This window comes from Amblyomma maculatum, chromosome 4 (assembly GCF_055883805.1).
Source record: "Amblyomma maculatum isolate TAMU_Amacu chromosome 4, ASM5588380v1, whole genome shotgun sequence".
NCBI classification, from domain to species: domain Eukaryota; kingdom Metazoa; phylum Arthropoda; class Arachnida; order Ixodida; family Ixodidae; genus Amblyomma; species Amblyomma maculatum.
In genome coordinates, this window is record NC_139347.1 from 42855190 (window position 1) to 42880022 (window position 24833).

The window sequence follows — 24833 nt, forward strand, 5'->3', positions numbered from 1 at the left end:
TAGTCGTAGCCTCATCTGTACTTGCTTTGCAGTCTAATACTTTTCTGGATGTGTCTGGACACAGCAACAACCGACAAGTAGTGAAAATTGAAGCCACGCCTGGAGCTAAGTGAAGGATTTATTTAACATCAAAATATCGATATAACACTCATAACAATGCGGAAAAGAGTGCCACGTTGCAAGCAAGCAGTGGCTGCTAAAAGCCAGAAACGAATTATCACAGCTCTCATATTAATGCCAGGCTGTTAGTATTAAATACAAATGCATACACTTGTTCAATTCAGCAATGTTTCAGAGCATCTTATGCCAAACATCTGCACATTTCCAACTATGACCCTTGGATTCACGACACAGAGGAACACCATAATTGTCACAATAGATAACCTAATACACATTCATAATTCTTGAAACAAAACATGCACTAAGCTATACAACTGTCTGCTTCTCATGCAGAAGGAACTTCAGTGCTTAAAGGTAGCACAGCAATGGAATAATAATTCTGCAGTACATATGACACAAACTATTCCACTGCTATTAGTCATATCTAACTAGAAAAGGTCACGGACTGTACATTGGAGAGTTGGATACCATGCAACTTGCTTTGCCTACTCTTTGTTCATTCATATAGTAGAACCTCGTGAACCCAATCAAAATGGCGTATAATAAAAGCAAACAAATTACGCATATACAAACAAGCACCAAGCATGCATGCACCACATCAAGTGCTGCCAAAACAAAAGTAGTAGTCACATCATTGGTCCTGCAGAACACAGGAAAAAGATGGACATATTGCTTAAAACAACATGAAACTTGCCATGTGCACAGCCCATTACTCAACATCAATGTGCACTGTATGCACCTACGCCAAAAAGTGCTGCCAAGAAACAGTTGTGCAATTAAGCTAAGATGTGTGCTTTTCCCACGGAAAATGTACCTAACGTTCTCTTGCACAATGAACACTATCTCAGTATGGAATTTGGTTCTGATAGTACTGAATCATGTCGTAGGTGCGTGTCCTGAAGTTAAGGAACGAGTCCCTAATAATTTTTTGCATGTACGCTGCTGCTTCCTTCTCAGCAGCAAGTGGTGCAAACCTCGACCTTAAAAGTTTGATCGTCTGCCCTCTAAAGCAAGGCAGACCGGTGTCAAGCATTAGCGAGACTAGAGTGACAATGTCTTCGCGATATGGCCGCACTGCCAAATAAGCCCGCACGCAAAGTTCCATGAACCAGCGGAACGGGGCTGCCTCCATTTTGCCACCCATGATCATGACCATTTCGTCAGTAAGTTTGATGTCCGGCTCAAAGCCAAGATTTCCGCCTGGTGAGCTCTCAAACATAAAGCCAAAGTCAATGTGGATGATGTGGCCATCTGTATCCAGCATAATGTTTCCATTGTGACGATCTTTGATCTGTAGAAGGAATCCAATGACACTGTAGGCAGCCATGCTTTTGATGAAGTTTCGACGGGCCTCCCTGAATGCTGTCGTCGATTCATCACCATACTTTTTGATGAAATACTCGTACATGCCAATGTCCGTTTGTCGGCCCAGCTGATCACGAGATTTTGCATTTGGGACACATTCAATCACTCCGCAGCCAGGAGCTGTGGCAACAACCCTATATGGAAACAGGTACAGGTCTAATCCAACTTGATTAAATATGTTTTTGAACAGACCAATCACCTGAAGGGCTAGCATGTCTTGGCGTACATCGTCGCCAACTTTGAAGATAGCAGCTTGCCAGTACTCATTGCCTGTGCTTAGTTGCTGCATGCCTGACTGCGAAACGCTCATTGCCTTAGACTCCAGCTCCTTGATTCCGCAACGACAAACTTTGAAGCGTGCCAAGAATGGAGCTTTTGCAGCACTCTGCATTGGAGTACCGGACTTGTAGTCGATGTCTATAACAACAGCCTCTGGGTTTGAAGGTAAATAGCAGCCAGGCTGAACAACTATCTTCGAGAGTTCATTGAGGCATGCTTTTTTTCGTTCTGCGCCTTTTGGGAACACTCTTATCTCACCAGATATTGCAGTAATCTTTTGAAAGAAGTCGAATTCCCTCTCATAGAACTGTTTTGCAGGCCCTGAGAGCAGGCTAATAATGTGACGCATAATGTGGTCAAAGTTCTCATACAAGTCTGGATCCTGCTGCATGCCTTCTTCATCCAGATACATGTTTGTCTTCATGTTCCAGATCATCTGGTGTGCCAGAAGCTGAGATTTGTTGGCAGCTGCCTTTATGAACTCGGTAACATACCCCATGGCATCATAGCGAACTGCTTGCATTATCTGAGGTATGTAGAACAGTACTGTATCTGGAGGAAAGGATGACAGTGTACAAACCGCATACTGGGCTGTTATGGGGTGAGGGGGGAACTGCCTTGAAAAGTATGCAAGAGCCTTGATGGGGGAGACTCGTGCCCATGTTAGCATGTGGTTGAGGTCCAGAAGGTCACCAAGCACACTCTCTGGTGTTGTGAGGTATTGCAGTGCTTCGGGAAGATGGCAGACTGCCGTTGGGTTCTGCTGCACGAGGCGGGACACTTCTGCACGAATGGTGTCTGAAGTCTTGAACCGACAAGGGACATAAATGGCCAAGCATGGAGATGTTTCCCAAGACAACCTAGCCACTTCTTTCATGCTTCGATCAATAACAGGTTGGCTTCGCCATGTGGCAATAGCGTCTTCCCCAGTGATGTTTCGTTCCCAAGTGGACAGGGGGTTGTACCATGTGATAAGAAATTCTATTTCAACAGCCAGCAGTCCAAGGATCAGATTTCGTTTTTTCAGGTAGTCTCTGACAAAGATTTCTGTTGATGCATCTTTCATGGCTGAGCCCCTGCCGGCTGATGACCTCCTTGATATTGTTGACATGTTGCTGCTGAGAGGCACGGTGTTAATCCAACCTGTTGGTGTGGATCGAGACTGGAGCACTTCGGTACTTCCACGGAGATCCGGGTTCATGATCACAGAAAGGTTACTCTGTGTGCTTGTCTCCCAAATGTCAGAGATTGTAGTGGCCTTCAGGTACTTCTTGTCAGCGTGAACTGCCAGCCAGAATTTCACAAGAACATTGATGTCATCCCGCAAGTCAGCACCCTGTTGAGTAGGGCACATTTGTGGCCCACAGAAGTAGTCTAGGGCTGCCGAGTAGATACGCTCTCGGAGAACGCTCTTCCCTATACCGTGTGGTAGAACATCACCTTGGAGCAAAGAGAGGCCTGCAGTCAACAATCGGAACTGAGTACCCACTGCGGCAACATGTCGGCAGCAGTGGTTCTTGTCCTGGCCTATATTTACTGAGAAAGAACGGTGCAAAATATGAGCAAAGATTTCAACTTGGTCAAGGCTGCTGTATTTGGCTGTCTCGATGCGTTCAGCGAGGAAACGCACCCAGATAGTGTGTGGTTGCACAAACGGTGGTTTTGGCTCAAGCACAATCCCTTCGTGAGCAGCAGACGGATCTGTCTGGGGTGGGTCTTCTGAAAACAGTCCCATCTTTTTGTCTACGGTCATGTGCCAAGCAGCAGACATCTCTTGAAGGAACTGGAGCTCCAGGTCTGGCCTTGCAGCAAGAAGCCATTGCCAACATGACACTGTGCCTCTCACGGCCTCTTCAGTGAAAAGTTCTACAGGAGACCAACACAGTGCATGAAGCAAGCCTCTGTCTGTACCAGAAAAGTGAATCAGTAATGCACATACCCGAAAGATGCATTCCTTGTGCATGCGCTCATCTTTCTTCTCCCAGCTTTGCTTTAACTGGGACAGAAGTCGTGCGGATAGCTCCTTATGCACTGTTTCAATGTTTTCAGCATCCATGAGCAGGCCTGTGATTTCACCAGCAAATCTGCATCGCAAGCCCATAGAGCAAACAAATTCCGAGCAGTTGTTTTTCACACAGCTAGGCCATTTGTCTAAGGTTGACAAAGGCAATGGTGCTGAGTAGTTGTTCAGTCCCGCAAACTGTAGAACACTTTCAATTGCCAAAGCAACTCCACTATGCTGAGTGAGACCGTCTGCAGTGTACGAATAGCAGGCTAGGTACTCTTCAAGGTGTGATCTTGTTATGATAGGGGCCCACTTGACAGCTTCTTGAACGATGCCTTGGCACCGTGCGGCAAAGTCTTGAACAATGCTTTCTCTAGCTTCTATGGTGTCTGTAAGTGTCAGAACATAAGAAGTGCCTGGGACTGGCAGCTCTGATATCAGTTCGTTTGGATCTAGCTCAAGTGACTTAGCTAGAACATGAAGGATGTTCAGCATTGTCCACAGTACCTTTCCACTCCAAAGCAGATGTGGGAACGTATCTACAAGTGCGGAAAGGTACTTGTCGGCAACACGTCTGATTTGTTTCTGGGGGTGATTGAATTTTAGGAGCAGGAATGTAGCATGTTTCTCCAGCTCTTCGTCTCGCTCTTTTTTTCTGGGCTTGTTAGACATTACATCCAAGAGCACCATAAAAACCTTGTCGGCCACAGCCATGATGCACTGCCACATTCCCGCTTTGTCTTTCTGTATAGTTGAAAACTCCATGTATTTCATCATGTTCTGGAAGCTGTTTTCTCCATGCAGGTTTTGCACTCGTAATGTTTCCAGCCTAAGCACAGAAAGCAAGTACGTACATTGAGAAAAATTCAGCTTGTTCACGACAGTGCTAACATCCTGCGAATGCTCAGTCTTGAGCTGCTTCAAGATTTGGTTTTTCAGCTCTTGCAGTTCACCAAGAGAGACAGTGTCATTACGGATGGCAGAGTTGTACTGCAGTACTGAACGCAGGTGCTCCTTGGAGACCAAAAGAGGAGATTTGGCAGCAATCTCACGAACCCCATCGTACCATTCTCGTGGCCACAAACCTGACTCTGAAGTGAAACCCATCACAACACTGTACAGCCAAAAGTCCCAAAACAATTTGTGAAGCCTAGGTTTGGGATCAATGACGGGGGGAAGGCGCCGAATGAGCACTGCGATCACTGGAATTAGGACTCCTAGGTTTCCAGCACTGCTGGAGGCCTTAAGTGCCGCCTGTTTCTCACTGGCCCTGCGGCCCTCCAACCCCAACTGTACAAACAATTCCAGTAAAGTCCCCAGAAGTTCCAGCTGATCCTCTTCACCTTGCAAACTGGCTGCTACATTGGCCAGAGCATTTATCACTGCCAAGGAGACATGACGATAGCCTTGCTTTCTGTCCTCGACACTACCCACGTTGTACGCAGAGCTGGACTCCACAGTGATCATAGTAAACATTTTCATTATTTCTTCATAGACGGTGTGGTCGACCTTGGCAATCACCATGCAGCCCAACTGATCGATGATGAGAGAGTCGAGAGGCGATGCAGGCTGGCAGAACTTTTGTTGGAAGAACTGAAGAATTGACTTTGTGGTCTTTGGAGTATCCTTTAGTGTTACAGCGACATGACCGAGAGCCAGGATTGTGTTGGTGGCTACGAGACTAGGCTCAAAGTCCTTGCTCTCTGCTTGATACAACCGAATGGACACAGATGCAAGAAAGGCTTGAACACACTCGGAATCTTGCTGCAAGCCCACCCGCAGGGCTCTGCACAAGTTCTCAATGGCTGTGTCCCGAAGCTTCTCATATGCTGCCATAGATGTGGTCAGTGTCCCCGACTTATGGCTGGCTTGCGAAGACTCTGCGATGCCTATGCCGGCGGCTCCTGCTCCCCCAGTTCTGGATGCAGAGTTGCTGCCCTGGAAGTGGAGCTTTGTCAGAATAGGAGATGAGTTGACCAAGAAATCCCGCAATGCAGATATGCTCGTCTGAGCAATATTTGGGAACTTCTCGGCTAGCTTGCCAAATCCCTCCAGACAAACGAGCAATAAGGGCATGTGTCCCAGAGCCAGCTTGACATTGCACGAGGAGTTGATCTTGTCATACAGAAATCCACAAAGGGTCTCGGCACCATTTTCGTCAGTAGTAGCCCACACGAGCAGGTCAACACAAGCTGCATTGGCCTGCACATTTAGCTTGAATCGATTTGCAGTAGCATAGTTAGATTCTCTATCTTCTTTCTCACAGGCATCATGATTCTTGCTTTGCAGTTCTGTTTGGCCATTCAGAAAGAGGACTTTTACAAATTCCTGAACATCTTTAGTGAAGGGGGCTGGATGACCGGTCTGATGGCACAGCAGTTCTTGCAGTAACATCAACATCACCAAGTTCAGTACTTCATTAAATGACTTGTAAGGAAACAGCCTCAACTGTCCCGTACTGTACACCTCCACAGCTTGGTTATCCAAAAACTGCAGAAGGTCTTTGGAGAGGATCTTCTTTGCAAGGCCAAGAATAGTTTGCAGCTTGCTGATGGAAAGCATTAATGGGTTCTGAATCCGCGGCGTACCATGCATTTGCGAGTAGCTGGATCCGTGCTTACTGAAGAAATACGTGGTAGGATCGTAAGCAACAGACGACTGGCTCTGAAGTGACGACCTCCGTGAAAGTTCGTCGTCTGCTTCGTCGCGGCACGACTTGTTTGTGGCGTGAGTCAGCTGACTCAGCTCCGACAATGATCGTGGAATTATGGGCCTGAAGTTATTAAAAGTGCGACGCTTAGGCAGCGTGTTCCCTGCATTGCTGTTACTTCGGTGTCGCGGTGCGTCTTCGCTTGACGGGACTACCTTGGCAGGCGGCGGGAAGATCTCGCAGAATAGCGGTGGCGAGGATGCCTTCGCTCGGCCAAGTGCCCGAGCCGTGCCGATGAGCAGTGGTACAATGGCACGGCATAAGGTTACCTTTCCTGTGCTTCCACGCGGCGTCTGCGCGTCGGCGAAGCTCTTGCAAATGTTCACAAGGACGGCGAGAAAGTCAATCTGCGCCGTAATTATCTCTTCGCGCAGGTCTTCGCAAAGGTAAGCGATATCACTCAGAAGCGTTCCAAGGCAAAACGCGAAACGTTCACAGACAGGGATACGTTCTTGATCACTCAACTTAATTTCATCCAGCCACACAGCTTTGCCAAGGCCGCGAAGCAGCTTGAGGAAGTACGGTACGATTTTGTCCTTGTACTGGAAGCCCGATTCAAGAAAGTAAATACCCGTAGCGATGACAGCTTCCTGTCCCCGCTGATCAATTCGAAATGTTCCCTGCGGTGAGGATTCTTGCGGGCACAGACGCAGCAAATTATCAAGCTTCTCGGGGGGCGTCGGTCTTGTGCGTGCCAGCGATCGCGCTAGGTGCTGAACAGCGGTGAAGAAAAACTTACGGTCGCTGTATGAAACCGCCATCGCTTCTAGCTTGGTGCACAAAGTGCGGCTGCGATTGACTCTGCTCTCTTACGCCGTCGTCACACCATTGTAACGGAATGCCTGTCAACAGGTTCGCTCCTTCTACCAGTACATGAGAAGTTTTGGTCGAAGGTTTCGGTCTTTATCCAAAACGCCGGTTGCAGTGTTTCTCGAAGTCACTGAATGCCTCTTGCCTTCATCGGTTGGCATTTTCACGACGTCAAATGTTTCGTTGCACACAATGCATCGATGAAAGGGTAAAACAAACAGCGAAGAGTTCGTTAGGGCGACACGGAATGATATCAGAAAGCACCGCGGCACACCTACAGAGCCTACAGCTATGGTGGCTACTACAGCTACAGCAGTTGCCGCATATGCGGAAGCGAAGGAAGGGGCGAAGGCTAGCGCAGCAGCGGTGGCCGTGCAAGCGGATATTCGATCGCCGAGACCACTTCCTCTCGCCCCTTTTAAAGTGGCGCACCAATTAAGACTGCAATTTAACGCAATACATATTTACCGTCGAACTGCTGTCGTCAAGAAAAAGCTTTTAATAATGTCGCATAAGGTGAGGTAATACTTTTGAAACACATTCAACTTTTATAACTTTTAAAAGGAAAAAAAAAAAAAAAAAACTCTTGCTTTCGCTTACCTCGCACAACGTTCAGTCGTTCAGTCCAGCCAGATTCTCTGAGAGATTCATGGAGCTGTTTCCCTCGCCTTCGTTCGCATTGTGCTCGCCTTTATACTTACCAAATATGATGCAGATTCAAAGCATACCAGCTTTCAAAGCCTGACATATTATGATATCTAGGGTGAGTCTCGTGCATGTTGTAATAGGTCTCGTGCAACTTGCAAGTCGTGCAGCGCGCGTGCCAATTGCCCTGCCTTGCCTTGAAAATCCGCATGCTGCGAGCGTGCGTCTGGTGGGAGGTGTCCGGCCTGTGAATAAACAGAAACTGCGTACTTCACCCATTTGGGCTTTTACGTAACGATTGCAATGCGATGGTTAAGAATAGCTCAGTCGCATCGCGCGGGAACATCAAATTGCACGACGTATTACGAGCGTTGCCTTGCTGTCAAAACAGTGGTCAGCTGATTGCTTACGCGCAGCCGACTGGCCTCCCGTAATGAGAATGCGTTCCGTTTGCTTTTAGGCCGTCGTGGTGTGAAGAGACATTGAATCCACTACGATGATCTCCATGCCCTGTTGAAGCTGCGTGTATTAAGTACGTACCGTTTTCTCGTCATGTAAGCTTAGGTGGTGCTGCTACCACACGCTTACTGCAGTCTTGCGTAAATCGAGTTATACACAGTACTAATTTGTGCAGTGTTCTTGTTTGCAGATAGTTTAGAGCCAAGATGCCTGGCAAGGTGCGGGTAAAGCTACTGGCTGCTAGGAACCTTCCAATTATGGATAGGGCGAGTGAAGCTTGTGATGCTTTCGGAGAAGTGAGTGCACATGTGCTAACAACCTGATCGGTCGTTATGCTTTTTGCTTGCTACAGAAAGCACTGGGCATAACGACATAGTGAGAATTAATGCAAATGCTGCATTGTTTTTGTCATTTTCTGTAATGACTGGGTGCGGTTTTCTTATGTTTTGTAGGTTAAACTAGGCAATACGTGCTTCAAGACAGAAATATGCAAAAAATCCCTTAACCCTCAGTGGAACTCGGACTGGTTTCGTTTTGAGGTGAGTTCGTGTGTTCGTGCATTCTGTACAAGATCAATAAATATTGGGCTACTGTAACCTGCTCATAATGAAGGCAATAAGTATGCATGCATGGATTAACTAATCAATATTCGGCTTCGACAGTCTGAAAAAATAAATAAATAAATAAAGAGGTATGCATTGAAAATTGCAAATTTGTGAACTCTGTAAAGCAGGAGTTGCCTACTTTTCGGAATATGCTTTCACTAAGACACTGCCATAAGGGTTACTGCATGAAAAATTAGCAGATGTGTCCTCTAGCAGTAATGTGGAGTATGCTTTGATAACACCCTTCAAAGCATTTAAAAAGCAACGCCTCATATAGGACTAATGTAGGATTTTTTGAAAATCTGCCTGATCTTTTCCAATGGTTATTTCACAATGCAAGAATTTCTTTTTTCAATTAATAACATCTTGGAAAAATGAATTATTTACTTTTTCCGGTGATTTATTGTGGAAGTCCTATGGGGTCAGAAGTTGCTTAGTCAATTTCAGCATCTTTTGTCAGCTAGGACGATTTGTTCACAGCAAGCAATCAATATGCAAATAAATGGCAATATTTGGAGGAGTTGTTGTTGTCAAAGAAAAATTTGTATTTTTTAAAAGGCTTTACAAATTAAATGGGACAGATGGCACACAAAAGTAGTAGTGTAAGGTTACTTTCAAAATCTAAATTGTCAGGATGTTGTGTTGTTGCGCTTCATATAGTGAAAAGGCAGGCCAGCTTGTGGTTTGCTTGCTGATATCAGCAGTTGAATTTCTGCTCAGTCGTTGCGCTAGTAGAACACGACGCTTTCTTGTGATTCCCATGCATGGTTTCATGTGAGTGTTCTATGCAGAGCTTATAAACCTACTTAACTACTCTAAGCAGGTAATGTTAGGTGAACAGTGTGTAGTTAGCAGATGGTGAGAAGGTGCTACTTTCCAATCTTCACAGGCATGCAGTGCTATGACTCAAATTGCACAACTACGTTGCTTATTGAACAATACCATTTTCCCATCATGCCTTTGACTTAGTCAATTTTTGAAAATTGACTAAGCAACTTGTACACAACAGCTGGCTAGCTGTGTGTGCATGCCAAGAACACCAACTTTTCTCAGTTAAAACCAAATTACGAAAACTAAATTTGGTATACTTTTATTGTTATTATTATTATTAATTAATTAATTTATTTATTTGGTTTAAACACCAAAGTTCAACCCCCTACATAAGACACATGACAAGCACATTTCTAGTGGTAACCACTTCCCTGTGTCAGTTTCTGTGATTTGACATGCTCATGCATCAGTGTTATAGATTGTTCTTAGCCCCATACTATGTTCTGAAGAACTTTGGAATTTTAATTTTAACTGATTGTGCCCATGGCAAATTGCAGAAAAAGACAAAGTGCCACGAGTGAGCTTGTTCGAGCAAAGTGAATGAAAGCTCAAAGCGGTAACTGCATGAGGCGACAGCCCCTAGCGATCCGTTGCGCGCCGCCGCCAACGCCTGCCGCTGTCGCTGGTGCATACCACACGGAGCGATGGGGCTCAGCGACAGAGAGGCGCGTTTTCAGCGTTGCTCTGTTACCGCCGCCTCGTCATTCGGTCAAGGGGAGTGCAATTATGCTATATCCCATTTCTAACATTAAACTGCATGAAGTACGACAAAACACTGATGAAATTTCTTGTAATGCATCGCATTTTAAAGGGTCACAGCGCAGCAGTGCGCTACTACACTGCAATGCCACTTGTATTGCGAGCAGTGACTTTCTCCTGCTCCTTTCGAAAATTAACGATATCTAGCCACACTAGCCTTTTTTTTTTTCTTTTACTGCCCTTCCATGCTTTTACTGAATTGTCTCGATGCACTTGTATATACACGGATCAGACAAAGTGAGCGTGTGCAGACACCAGGTTCTCCGCCCAAACCGGACTAGGAAAACAAACTTCACATGCAAAAGCAAAACAAAAAAAAAGCCAGAACGGAAGTTGAGCGCGCCAAAGCCTTCTGCGATTGGCTGCCTCGTGAGCCACTTCCGGGTGACACGCAAAGGTTTCTAAAAACCAAGAAACTGAGCAACAGCGACGAGTGGCAATGCTTTGGCGGCCCTCAGCCCGTCGCGCGATGGCGTTGCACAGCATGTCGCCGCGAATTGTCGCCTCATGCGGTTAGCGCTTAACTGAAGGTCATATTAACCTTTGAAAGCAGCAGTTTGTGCTCTGCATTAAATTTTATTATGCAACCAGCAGTGTTATTGTGCTTCCAGCTGGCAGGCCACTTTCAGACAAGTTTTGCTATATTATATCTGGTTGTCAACCCGGGCAATCGGCTTGATTTGTTGATTGAAAGGTAGCTTAAGCGAAGGCACCATGCTTTCTGTTTGCAAAATAGAATCTTTAGCTTCCATGGATGCGGAGTATACTGCTAACATTACCTTTAAAGAGGTGGCATGTTGTTTCCAAGGAAGTTGCTACTAATTGCTGCATTTGGAACTCTGTTAGAATATTATTTCTAGTTGAGCGTTAGAGTGGTCAGGAACTGCTTTATTGACCCACATTATTATGACAGGCAGGTCAAAGATATAAATTGGAACATTGTTATTCCTTAGCACTACTGTTTCTATAAGAAAAAAAAATAGATAAACAACCTGTAAGAATATTTGCTAAATATGGACCTCTCGTACGAGAAATTCTCTAATTGAAAAGTAACCCCACTTGTCATAAGCATGGCACTAGTACAGAGGTTCAAGACGGTGAACAACTGTTTCCTATAATAATGTCTCTACAACTGCTACTGCACTACGCTGCCGTAGAAAGCTTATTTGATGGAGTAACAACGAATAATTGCATCATTTGATTTTGCTGTTCAGAGAGACGTTAAAAGTAATAGTACTAATAAAATAGCAATAGCATTAGTAGCAATGTAATTGAAGTTTTATTTATGAAATAGCACAAATGATGCAGACAAGTAGTTATTGCAAAAAAGTTTCAAATTTGCCAAAAAGATTTGAAGGATTTGTTTATACAATTTGTTTATACTTTTATTTTAATTTTCACACAACTGGCACTTCTGGGTGCGCCCTCTCATGGGAGCTCTCGTTTACATGGGCAGGATGGGGTGTGGTGAGGCATCATCGTGACTGTTTTTTTTTTCTTTTTATTTGTTCTTGTGCACTGGCATAGATTGAGTTGAGGGAGGAGAAAGGGAGCACATTTTCTTATCGCTGATATCTTCAATGCTAGTAAAGCTAGCTTAAATATTTTTGCATTACTGACAGGGTTGATGAAAGGCCGATTGTTTGTGTGCATTTTCTGGTCTTTTCATGGTCTCTCTAAATATTGGAATAGATGTGATACTGCGGAACCTTGAATATACAACTTTTTTGGGACTGCGTAAAACCATCGTGTAATCCTGGCATTCTATGGTGAGGAATCTCGCAAATCTGATGTATTCGTATTATGAATGCACTCAGTACTGTTGCTGCCAACATTAATTGAGATTCATCCCCTGTGTGTTACGAGAGCACCCGTTTTTGTTCTGTGAGAGCTGATGCATTTACTCGTTTATTTTGGGCACTACTTTCTTCAAATTAAGGTGTTTAAAGGAGGGTGCACAAATTACACTATTTCGTAAACACGTCCTAAAACCTCTGCACGTGTCGAAGTGCACAATATATACCATGCATTGCGGCATAGGTGTCGATCCCCAAACTGGTACCCCTTTAGTGAGAAAGTTAGTGAGATAGCTCTGAATACAATCAAAAACAAGCAATTAAGGTTTACTTGTGAAAGCTTTAGCAAAGCCATTTATGGGGAGCTTTATTGAAGGCCTCTTCATAATTCAGAAACAAGGCGTCAAAGGAATGATAAGGTCAGTGCTGAATTTAAGTCTTTGATGCACAGTGTTAATTAAGTGCCACTGGATAAACTGTTTAGGAAACCATATTGACTAGGATAAAAAGAATAGACAGATTCCAGGAATTTCATAATATGAGAAATGATTACTTGCTCCATTAACTTTGAAGGAATGCTAGTGATTTATCTCTGTGGGCCAATAATTATGATGAGAAAGTAAAGAACCGTACAACATCTGATGAAAAAAGATTTTAGTTCCACTTCTGTAGCATAAATTGCCTTTCAGCACAGCTGATTTCAGTGCCATCTTTAAAATCACTTTTGTGAAAATGGCACAGATATGTTGAAAACAAAATTAAACGTAAGTTCTTGTTATCATTGTGTTAATCATCATTTGGGCTTTGTTTCGTTAATGTTGCTTTTATTACATTATTGCTACCAAGCATTTTATTATAACTACTTCTAAATTGTCACCACATCATGGTCAAGTAATGCTAAATATTACTATTTAGAATGCAGTACATATAATTGCCTGCAGTGGTCAGAACACAGAGTTCGTATATGTTCCAAGCGCAAATATGCAATCTTTATTATTACTGCTCTGTCGATACCCTTGTAACTAACCACATTTGATGAGGGATGAGTCATCCCGCAGAAGTACGCTGGATTTTGTTTTTACTGGCTATCATTTCTTGATCGACCAATTTTTTTCAGTTGTCACGCATAAAAAGGATGGAGGAAGAAATCTGTGTGCCAGTTCTTTCATATTTTGTTAACTGGCTTTCTGTTAAGCCACTTTATGCTTTTTGTTTTTGCAGGTTGATGATGAAGAGCTTCAAGATGAACCATTGCAAATACGGTAACTACATATTAAAGCACCATGCTGGTTATATTGAACACTATTTAAATGATTAGAATTTGCATATATCCAGTTTCCCTGGTGTCGTATACTGGGCCTGTTTGATGTACCACCAGTGCCATATTTACTGTGCCCCAGTTTGCTTGTGGAATTTTAGCCTTATCAGAATACTGGAATTTTTGGGTACCTTCTGCAATGGTAGGGTCATTTTAAACAGTCTATACAACATAATGTAAAGTGATTTAAAATTTGTGCTAAATTGTGAATTTTACCAAAAACAATTCATTGTTAAAAGCAAAATGCCACAAATGTCAAATAACCACACTAAACACTGCTTGATAACTGAACTCACTTAATTTTACAATGTAAAACTTGACTTGCTCTGCCTTAGAAAATTACATCAGGAATGACAGCAGTCAGGGTAACAGAAAAAGGCACGTCTTGTAAAAAGATACAGTCACTACTGCCAAGATGAATCTCAGGTGAATTCTCAGATAAAATAAACAGTGTGTGAGACCAATGTTGATCTCTGAAAGATTTAACGTAAAAAAAAAAAAAAAAAATGTTCCGCTTAAGATTTACTGCTTTGTATGCACTTCTGTCAAGATGAACTTTCACATCTACCGCAGACTACGGCGACTGCATGCAATGGCGCTCACGCCGCATGTAAAAAAAAAAATGTAAAATGCTTCTGTACAAGAAATTGCACCTGCGCAACATGGCTTCCACTACATACTTTCGCACAATACGGCAGGAAAGCCGACTTGCAGGAGAGGGCTTTTTTAGGAAGAAGTGGCTGTATGCTGAATGGGCAGCCAGTTGACCTGATGCTCTCACTGAGATGGGACATGCCCAAAGGCCAGAGATCCCACTGTTGTGCTAATGGATAACCAGTGTGTGAAAGGCAATCTTGGCTAACATATGGTTCCAAAAGCTTTACAAAGTGTGCTGTGAACGGTCTGTGCGGATCGGAAGGTAGTGACATCTGACAGCATCGAAAAAGCCTTTGAATACGGCAGTAGCAACTGTAATCAATAAGATGATGCGAGCATTCCAGCGAGTTTCTTAGTTTACTTCCCCAATTTTTTTGTTGTGACAACAAAATGATCATTGTATACGCACTTATAAAGTAGCTAGTCCTGCTTACTTCAGGTAACACTGTGGGCTATGGAGTTTTTTTATTTTTTATTGTGGGGTCAAAATCAGGGGTGCAAGAGTGGGTTGAGCATATGAAAATATAGTATTACAGACAGTTTTCCTATTTTTATGCTTATATTTCTCTTTTGAGCGGCTGACAAGGATGACTCCTTGTTCTCTTTAGGATAATGGATTATGACACTTATAGTGCCAATGATGCCATTGGGAAAGTGTACATTGACTTGAACCCTTTGCTTGGGAAAGATGTTGGATCCACTTTGTCTGGGTGGCTTCCCATTTACGACACTATGCATGGTGAGTAAAACAATCTTTGCTTTGAAGAAATGTGTCAGAGAGGAACGAAAGAAAAACAATAATATGCCCTGTTTTAATTTTAAAAATGTTTTAAATCAGTGAATGGAACAACATATGATATAACAGCTAATCACAAGCTGAATTAATGCTTATGGCCTTATCTTGCTTGTTTCTTAATCAATGGCTGGCATTTTATTTGTTGTTACTTTGACAGCTTTTAACATTTGTGTTTGGCAGCAAGTTTTTTTTTTCCATTGCTCTTTTTTTCAGGTATTCGAGGGGAAGTTAATCTGGTGGTCCGAATTGAGCTGTTCAGCGATTCTAATCGTTATCGGGAGTCATCATGTGGAGTACGCTTCTTCTACAGTGAGTGACATTTCATTGCATAGCTTTGCATTGCAGTGTCATTGTTGGGTCTGTCTTTTCCTTGTCTTCTTCCCAATTGTACACTGCCTGTTTCTTCGGAATGAACCTGCACTAACACGAGCAGCTCTCTTGCTTGGAGAACAGTGTTGATTTACCTGTGCAGAGTGGTTTTTCGCAGCTTGGTGTCATAGCTGAAGCAGTCTTTGACATTGTGCATGTTTGCAGGTAGTGGCATCCCTCAAGGTTACCATGCCCATGCCATCCTGGGCTTTGTGGAGGAGTTGGTCGTCAACGATGATCCCGAGTACAAGTGGATCGACAAGATTCGCACCCCTCGGGCATCCAATGAAGCACGACAAACCCTGTTCTCAAAACTCTCAGGTTTGGTCACATGCACACACCTTCTTAAGTGTATTCGTTATTGCTTCAGAAACTATGTGATGCTGACATATTTTGGCACTAGGGGTGGTGGCCGCTATGAAGATTTTTTTTCCTGTTGACATATGCTTCTTGGCCAGCAGAAGCATGGTCCATTGAAGGGCTCAGTGTAATTTTCATCTCTCTACTGCTCCCTTATCACACAGATGGGCATGTTTCTGTGATGTGTTCATTTCTGTCATCTTAATTTACTGGAAGCAGATCAATCTGTGCTAAAGTGCTTGTTTTCACCTTGATTTCTTTTACTATTAGGCAGCAACACTTTGTTGTTATGTAACGTGTGTACGTATTGATGCCTTATGTTTGGTGCGGTGCAGTGCTAAGGTATAAGTGATTAATGCATTGCTCTCATTTTAGGTGAGGTTCAGCGACGAATTGGGCACAAAGCTTTGGAACTGGGTGGAAATACTGTTGTAGCGTAAGTATTGTCAATCCATACTCGACCTCAACGTTGCATACAGTTGCATGTTTTGCATCTTTTACCAGGTCAGCTTTGCCAAGTAATGCAACTGCCATGATAGTTTTAGTTAGATTACTCTCACATTGCGTATTTCATATTTTGCTGATGTCTGAAGATAAAGAGGAAAAAAACAACTATTTTGGGGAGAGTGCTATTTTTGTGGGTTTCAAACTGCTGCTTCGGTACATACATGTCCAAGAAGATGTGCTGGTTGCAGAAAAAGTTAACGCAGGAGCCATTAAAACGGACAGGCTATCACGAGCCAATGCCATCAGGTTTTGCAGATGGTGTTATCGGAGGCACCTATGACTGCAGGTTGTAGCATTGTGCAAATGACATTTGCACACATTGAGTCTTGTTAATGAAGCACCAGCAGCCCAGCTTCTGTGATCGTGTTTGTTGCACGCAGGTATCGCCAGTGTTTTGACCTGGAAGGGGAATCGGGCGTGGTGGTTCGAGGCATTGGCACTGCCGTCACCCTTGTCAGGATTGGTCATCCGCTCACCTTGTCGCCTCTGAAAGAAGCGCTAAAAGAGTAAGTGCACTGGTGCCTGCTGTTGAGACCAGGGCATCTAAGTTGTGGGAGAAAACCTTCTGGAAGTGTAATGCACTGATCTTTACTTGCTCAATGAGCGCAGGTTTTTGCATTCCAAAACTACAAGCTCAAGGGAAGAGCCAGCTCACGGAGACAGCTTCATGGTTCGATGGTTTTGTGCATTTGTTTCATCCCACCCTTGCTGTAGCTGTTCAAATGTTCAATCATTGTACCAATGAGAAACACTGTTATCATGAATTACTTGTGTAGCTTCATGTTTTGTCATTTACATTTAGTTGCGTAACTCAGAAGGCATTCTCGTCTTGCATTACTACTGCGTTGTCACCCTTCTGCAAAGCAACTCTGTTAGCTGCAAATATAGTTTTAACACCATGATTTGTTTCAGTGTTCTGCCCTGAGAGCATGGTCATGCTTGGTGCGACCTGCAGCTTGCTAATTGGAGTCACAGTCATAGTAATGAGGCTGGGAAGTGTAGTGACTTTTACTCTTGTTTAATGGCAGCGATGGGGGGGGGGGGGCATCTGCAACTACTGTACTTCATGGAAACATTTTTTTTTTTGGCAGTGGAGTGGGAGCGAGAGAGCTAGAATACACTTTTCTTCCTGCACAGCGCACTATAGTCCCCGCTTGCAGTTATTAGTGCTGGAATATTCTTTATTCAAGACATATTTCTAATACAGCTGCCAATTTTCAACACCGAAAGTTAATAAAAAAACAATTTTCTTAATGAGAACAATTTTAAGAAACTTAACAGATGGCACCAGCTGCTCCAGCAATGGACTGACTACTGTGGGGAGAGCAGTGTGGGAGATTACCAGGTGTCCTGACCTGTGGCTGAACTATCTACTGCTAATGGCACAGCTATGGGCACTTCACCCTTGTAGCCCTCCTCTCAGTGCCAAGGAAAATGGTTGCCAAGCACAGTTCACATCACGCTGCTGCAGAGAGGGCAGAACAAATTTGTGTCATGGCACACAGCGCCAGTAAGTGTGCTGGAACTGAGAATGGGAATGTAAAGAACTTTAACTGCTTGGTAAAAAAGGCTGGGGCAGAGGTGGATTATTTTATCAATAAAGAAAGCAGGCTCTGCATCTGTGTAGAAAATAGGAAAGGCAAATCAAGAAGAAATTCAATGATAATTCGAGAGGCTGTTTGATTCTAGAGGCGAATGTGTGAGAATGTGAAGTTGCTAAAAGAAATTTAACCAAATTTATGGCTCATGTGCTGTGAATTGTGAATTTGTAACAATATTTGAACATATTTTACTAGAATGTGGCAGTGTCCATCTAGAAGGAGAGGGATGCTTGAAATGTTGCTTTGGAGCAGAGGCTTGAGAGTTGCTTTTATTTAAGTACCTGGTTATTTTGTGGAGGTGTGTCTCTCTGCTAGATTCTTCCTCTCTGCCAACCCATTCACCACCCTCACACCTGCTTCTGTCTTCCCTTCTTGCACAAATGCTGCTTTTGCTCGTTGCTTGTGTGTGGTTTGTTGTGACGAATAGCATGGCTGCTTGTCCCAAGTGGAGTAGTCCTGTCTGTGTGCAGTGTGTTACATAGAAGCACCTTCCCATTTCTGTTTTTTAATTACATACTTCTGCAGAGGTTAGCTCATGTTTCCCAAATGAAGAAGGGGAGGAATTTTGAGTTTCAGGCAGGATCCAGAAGGGCTTGGACAAAGGTGGAGCCTTCACCTCCTTTTCTTAATGGTTTGTTGTAACAGGATCCTTATATTTCATTGTCAATTTTATGTTTATATTTAGTACTGTTGGGAGCAAAAGTGGGATGTACCGCTTCAGAGCTAGGCAAAAATGCGTTACCGTGCCATGTTCCAGCTGCATCCGGGATCATAACAGGTGACGGGGGCCCATTCTTTATCTTCACACACATCACTTGCCTCATTTCAATGTGCCGTGCTTCCGGTCAGTCCTGTGCCGAATGGTGCCGCAGCAAGAATGAATTTGTGGCACATTTTTTAATTTTATTTGCTATTTTGTTTGTGCAGTTGAGATATGAAGGGAGAGCTGTTGCAGGCAGGACCATTTCGTTGGCAATTTCGTGCAGGTTCTTCTGTCACATCTCAGCGGTGCTGAGAAAAAGGAATGATGGAATTAAAATGGTACCACAGAATCTCCTCCCCCCCCCCCCCCCCCCCTTGCTGTTCAGCATTTGGCACCCAAGTAACATGTCTGTCTCTATCTCAGATGCTACGGGCAATATAGCACGGGGACAATATACTTTGCATTGCTCTGCCAGCCACTCTCTACTTTTGCTCCCAACAATGCATTAAATATGCTTACTTAAAAAAAAAAGAAGTAAAGGGGGAGCTTCAGCACCCCATTGTCCCCTGCTACCTACTGATGCAGAAAGCGTAGAATGCTAGCAGTGGAACAAGGGAGTGGACTGTGAACTGAGTTCTGGTTGTGCACTTGTTTGTGGGTGCTGTTCCTTCACTTGTGCTTGCATTCCTGAAGCCATTAAACACAGTTTGCACACATACACTTTAAGGTCAGCCATCATTTTCACGTGTTAGATACAGTCCGTTACGAGCTGATAGTTTACCTGTTGTAGTTGTATTATAGGATTGTAGGACATGAGAGGTAGTCTCTTGGCTATGAAAGGGGCTTTTCTGGGAGGAAGACAGTTTGTTGGGACAGTGCAAACAGGAAGACTGCATGGGCATGGAAACCTTCCTGGGGAAGGTTCAGTGGTGGTTGAGTCTAGTGAATGTGCTTTCATGCACTCTTCGACTGACAGCCTCCTGTGCCACCACTAGCCAGTACGCAGGGTGTGAATGGGGAACTATACTCAAGAAGAAGGGAATGAACACGTTTCGTAGTGCCACTTGGCTTTTGAGTAGATAAACGTAGAGATGTTAGGGCCTCAATATGACACTCATTTGAAGGAAGTCGACTGTCATTGCGGTCAGGGAAAGCTTAGGGCAATGCTCTGTTCTTAAAATTTGGTGTGTTGGTCAGTGGGAAATGAGTAGTGTAATTTTTACCTGATAGATATTGATTAGAAAGTAGAAGAAAAAAGTAACTTCATGCCACCAGTGAGATCTGAATCCACTGTTCGGTTCCATTGGTAGCATGTTTTTTTCTTCTATTTACTAATCGGTTATGAAAAAAAAATGGTTATGCTGCTTATTTTCCTTGGATCAAGATTACAGATTGAAAAAGAAAAAAAAAATGTAAATACATCCTCTGTTTCATTTGGTTTTGATGACCATTGGCTTTGTTTATTCGCTTTCGAGGTTATCTGTATGCAGGCAGTTAGTTCGCAGTACATAATTATTTGTGTAAGGAAATACAGAAGCAGCATAAAGGAGTGCTATATGCTGCATGGCTTGAGAACAAATAAAATATGTTTTGACGAGTACATGGTTGATCACAAGAAATGCATGTTTCATCCCTTTTGCACGATTTTGTGAAGGTATGGAGGGGAAATTATTGTTTTAGATTGACATTGTGCATCATTAAGAATAGTGCAGATTTTAGCAATGTTTTTTACCAGCATCTTCTATTGGCAGATGTTTAACTTTGATCTGCCATATATCATTAATGTAAAACCAACCTGGTTGAAACGAAATTTTGTTTTGTTATCTTTTTTTGTGTGTGTGGATTGCGTAGAGGAGGGGGGCAGCAGCTTCTTTCTTTCTATGAGGTCTCGATTGGCGTGCTTTTTTTTTGTTATTGTGGTGTTGCCTGGTGTTCCATCACTCACCACACTAATATAAAACTAACTTGGCATTTGATGCTTACTGTGTCTGTATCTCTTTCTCAGTTCTTGTTCTTTAGCTGTGGTTAATGCATCTATCTCAATTTAAGAGTCCATTAAAATTCACTAGTTGTGAGGATGGAACAAGTTCCGACCTTGTTTATGAGCATTAAAATACCAAACTCCACTTGCAGTTCTTGCTGCAATTTATTTTACATCTATTTTAGATTCTTAGACCACTCTTCTACTCTTTGACTTAAAGGTTCACTCAATCACTTTTATCTAAAGTTAAAGGGACTGTCTACTGCCCGAGACAAGTGTAAATATATTGGCATATTCTGCTAGATCGTATCACTTGGTACCACTACTGAGGGAAGAACTCGCAGTAACCAGGAATTTATATATTAAATTGATCAGAAAAGTCTAGTTTTAGCAGATGGCATCGCCATACTGTGTCCTTTCATTGCTACTAACGTCTGTTCGGAGCATCGGAAGTGAATATACTATGTTTTATGACTATGCCGCAGCGTCATATAGACAGTTGTTCGTGTTCATATTAAATTAAGGCAGCCTACTTTTTCTGTTTCAGTAAATTACAGCTACTTTTATTCTTTAATCGTGATTGATTCACTTTTAAAGTGCGTTCAAAACAGAAACCCACTCAACCAAGGACTCCGCCATACTTGTAGTGGCCCTGTCATCGGCAGCATTGCTATAGGCACGAACGGTTGTTGGTATCTGTGGTAGACGTCACCAGGTTTACTTAGTTTATTTATTTCTTTCATTCTGTTTCAAGCTATTTTGGTACTCGCAATTATAGCTTGAACAAAATTTGTGTTGCTGTCGCTGTGTTCCTAGAGCTGCTTAGGGTTACTGTACTAAATGTATATTGTGTCCACAACGTCACTGTTTGCAGACGCAGACTACCAGTGAAGAAAACGAGACTACCATATGGAAAAATTAAGTTTAAAATGATTCTGTCGTGTTTATCAGCTCCACAGGCGGGTATTCATTAATTTGGGGATGGAGCTTTCCAGTGAAGTGAGAAGAAAATTGTTGAAAAAGTTAGTAGACCGCCCCTTTAAAACTGGACTGCACAGAAATGCCTGCAGATATATAGGGTCCGCGGAAGAATCATTTTGGCTGTGTGGACAAATAACGCTCATACTTGACAAGTTGAAATTAGTGGCTGTTTTCTTTGCTTTGAGCTTATATGAAGGTGCTTAGCTGCAAAGAGATATTGTGCATGGATGTTGAGAACTTGCTAAAACAGGTCATTTGGCTCATTTGCGGTTGATGCAACCTTATTCGTATCTGTGGTAGCTTCAAATCTCTGTGGAATGCTTGTAGTGTGCAAGAAGAATTGATGTTGTGTTTACAGACATCCATCACCATTTGGCAAACCAATCTCAGAAAAGATGTCTGTACTTGTTTCTATTTTATTATGTTCACATTTTAATGTAGATTGATTTCTGTGTGGTCTTGTCATAATTTTATGCATATTTTGAAACATTGTAGTATATAATTCACACGTTCAGTTTACAGTATGACTGCATTGCTGAGTGCAACACAGAATCAAAGAAGCATAAAAGACTAATAACAGCTGGGCATTGGCTTTGCCTTGCATGCACTCTGCTAATCGAAGCAATGGTGGTGGTTGTGTTGCTGGCAGTCTAATGCCTGACTGAAGTCGCAATTTGTAAAAGGAAGGTGGTGGCATACATTGGCTATTCCTGCCTGCACCCTGCACAATGCACTGTTGTTTTCAGGGATGCTGTTGTCTAGCACGCTATAAAAATAGCAGTGTTTAAATCATGTAATATGTGACTAAAAGGCAGCTTGGATGACCTGATCATTCCTGATCGTGATACCATTTTGACAAGGTGCAGGAAGCAAGTGCTTTGTACTACCCTGCTGCTCTTGAGCTCCCTTGTCATTGCTTGTACACCTTTGCTCTCAGAGACAATGTTCACAGGCTAGTGCAGTCCGAATTCAAGATGTGCATTTTAACAAATACTTGCCCAAATTGACTATTCAGCGTCAATAAATTGCAGTACTTTCCGTTGCCCTTTAAGTTTTATGTCATTTGCCACACTTTCCTGCAACTCTTGCCACTTCACTGTCTGTTCTTGGCCAACTGTCTGTTCTCTGCACTGCCAGCCAGCACCGAGAAAAGGGATGTGGCAGCAGTTGTATGTACGTGGCATGCTCTCTGTCTGACAGTGTCCTCTGTCTCTACCGCTCTCTCTCTTTCTTTCTCTCTCTCGTCCCCCTTGCTAGAGAGCAGCCCCTGCCCTCTCCGCCCCTGCTCCCTCTGTCCTTGCAGAGGCCCCCCCTTTCCCCCGTCGCTCGCTGTCACACCCGCATGCCCTCTTCCCCTGCTATGTTGTGCACGGCCATGCCACGGGTGCGGGTCAGCCCTGGCTCCCCTCTTGGCGGCGGCCGGCGCGGGACGTCCTCGCGGGGGGGCCTCCTGGCGTCGGCCCAGTGCCTGCTGCTGCAGGGGGCGGCGGCCCTTTTGCCCTCCACCCCTGCGACGCCCCTGCGCAGGAACCGCTCGGACACACTCTGCCCTCCGCCCAGGTCCCCTTCTGAGGAGTCGCCCCCTCACCCCCTTCCCTCACCCCCGAGGATGACTCCAGTTGCCGCGCTTGCCAGCATCCCACTCCAGAGGGCCTCGGACCCTGACCTGCACACGGGAGGAGGACCCGCTGCTACGGCTCTAAGTATGTCCTTGCTCCCAACTTCTGGCCAGGAAGCAAGTAGCTGATTACAGTAACAATGAAAAATAACTGCATAGCACAAATATGCACAGATGAGAGTGAGCTGGTGTGTTGCAGTATACATGTTAGTCATTTCAGCTTTAGTTGTCTTTGGAAGTTTCTTTGGCATTTTTCTCATGTTCACTTGTGATGTGTTAATTTGTGAACGCATCAGTAGTGTCACTGAAGGGTATGTCAGTATACGCACCTGAAGGAAGTGCATTGCTTTAACATATGAACACCTTGCAACCCACCTGGAAGTCAAGCAATACGCTTTGATTCACTGTTGTTTACATTAAACATTAAATCGTGCTGTCATGGTGAAGTGCAAAATTTGAAGTATGGAAAAAGGAGATAGTCAAATGCAGGCAGCGCTGGCTTACATGTGCTGACTGAAAATTTATGCCTTTGACTCTTAGAATGTGCTTTATTATTCGGACTTATTCTAGGCACCTCAACCTACTCCATAGAACTGATGCGTATGAGCACGGGAAAGAAATGCTCCAAAATCATCAGTGGCTTCGTGGCCCCTATCGCTGTGCGACACAGTAGCAGTGGTCCTTTTCACAAATGGTCCCGCCACACTTTGAGGATGCTTCACTGCATGGACTGTGAGGACTGTGCAGTGAAGTGTCTTCAAGATGGAACGATTCAGAGAATTTGCCATGGCAGGTTCTATTTCGCGTCTGCACTTTGTCTAAGCCCATACGTTTGCTCGCCACATGTAGACGCCAGTACAGCTATCGAATGCCAGTTGCCGCCCGCCTTATGGGTAAACACTGCGCAGCGAGTTCGCCAAGCATCAGAATGGGCACAAAACTGCTAAACCCATTTCTCCACTGTGTACCAATCAGAATTATGCTTATGTGAAGTGATTTTACAAAATTTGATTTTTCGGACGTTTTCGCGATCCCTAGAGAGTCCGAAAAATTGGTCGTCGACTATGGGCAAATTGATTTATTGCTGCTAGAAGAAGTGGTCCAGTGTTCTCTGAATACGTTTTCTGAGTGCTGACTTCAGGATTGCGGCCTCCACGTTGTTGAAATGCGAAGCCAAGTTTTGCTCTGAAGTCTCGAGGAAGTAGTAGTATGTGGTTATTTTTATTATATATGCTATCTGATATCTGAAGCACCTGAACTGGGGCGGCGGAAATAAAGAGATAGTGAGGAATCAGTAGACAGGGTAGGACCCGAGGAACATCCTTTCTATTTTTTTTTTATTTATTCATACCTCTAAGGCCCCTGTGTAGGGGTTTTGCATGAGGGTTAAAACCGTAGACCATCAGCTGCTGCGATGGTCAACAGCTAGCGAAACTCGACGTAGCCGAGAAATCAAAGATCAACAGGGGCTGCTAGCCAAGCTATGCAGTGAAGCAACCTTTCGCTTCACGGAAGTGTAGACGACTCTGCACACGCGGCCGTCAGCCAGGTTTCGCTC

At 43.8% G+C, this 24833-nt stretch overlaps 2 protein-coding genes across 2 annotated transcripts in view; one reads left to right on the forward strand and one right to left on the reverse strand.

Moving 5' to 3' along the window:
* Window positions 1–100: 100 nt before the first annotated feature.
* Window positions 101–7634, reverse strand: Pi4KIIIalpha (phosphatidylinositol 4-kinase III alpha). The gene has a single exon (XM_084601252.1). It carries the CDS (start codon window positions 7238–7240, stop codon window positions 965–967), a length of 6276 nt encoding a protein of 2091 aa, XP_084457378.1. The 5' UTR covers window positions 7241–7634; the 3' UTR covers window positions 101–964.
* A 250-nt stretch (window positions 7635–7884) lies between these two features.
* The window catches only part of LOC146190866 (C2 domain-containing protein 5), a 47012-nt gene continuing 30063 nt past the window's right edge, over window positions 7885–24833 (forward strand). The window contains exons 1-11 of the mRNA XM_084601254.1: window positions 7885–8052; window positions 8395–8466; window positions 8584–8689; window positions 8846–8932; window positions 13606–13646; window positions 14968–15098; window positions 15369–15464; window positions 15690–15845; window positions 16260–16320; window positions 16772–16897; window positions 23218–23360. Of these exons, the coding sequence (XP_084457380.1) occupies window positions 8600–8689; window positions 8846–8932; window positions 13606–13646; window positions 14968–15098; window positions 15369–15464; window positions 15690–15845; window positions 16260–16320; window positions 16772–16897; window positions 23218–23360 (931 nt within the window). The 5' untranslated portion in view covers window positions 7885–8052; window positions 8395–8466; window positions 8584–8599. The remainder of the gene's footprint in view (window positions 8053–8394; window positions 8467–8583; window positions 8690–8845; window positions 8933–13605; window positions 13647–14967; window positions 15099–15368; window positions 15465–15689; window positions 15846–16259; window positions 16321–16771; window positions 16898–23217; window positions 23361–24833) is intronic.

Bases quoted from the DNA above. Each gene is read 5' to 3' on its own strand.
- Pi4KIIIalpha (XM_084601252.1), bottom strand. From the start codon at position 7,240: ATGGCGGTTTCATACAGCGACCGTAAGTTTTTCTTCACCGCTGTTCAG.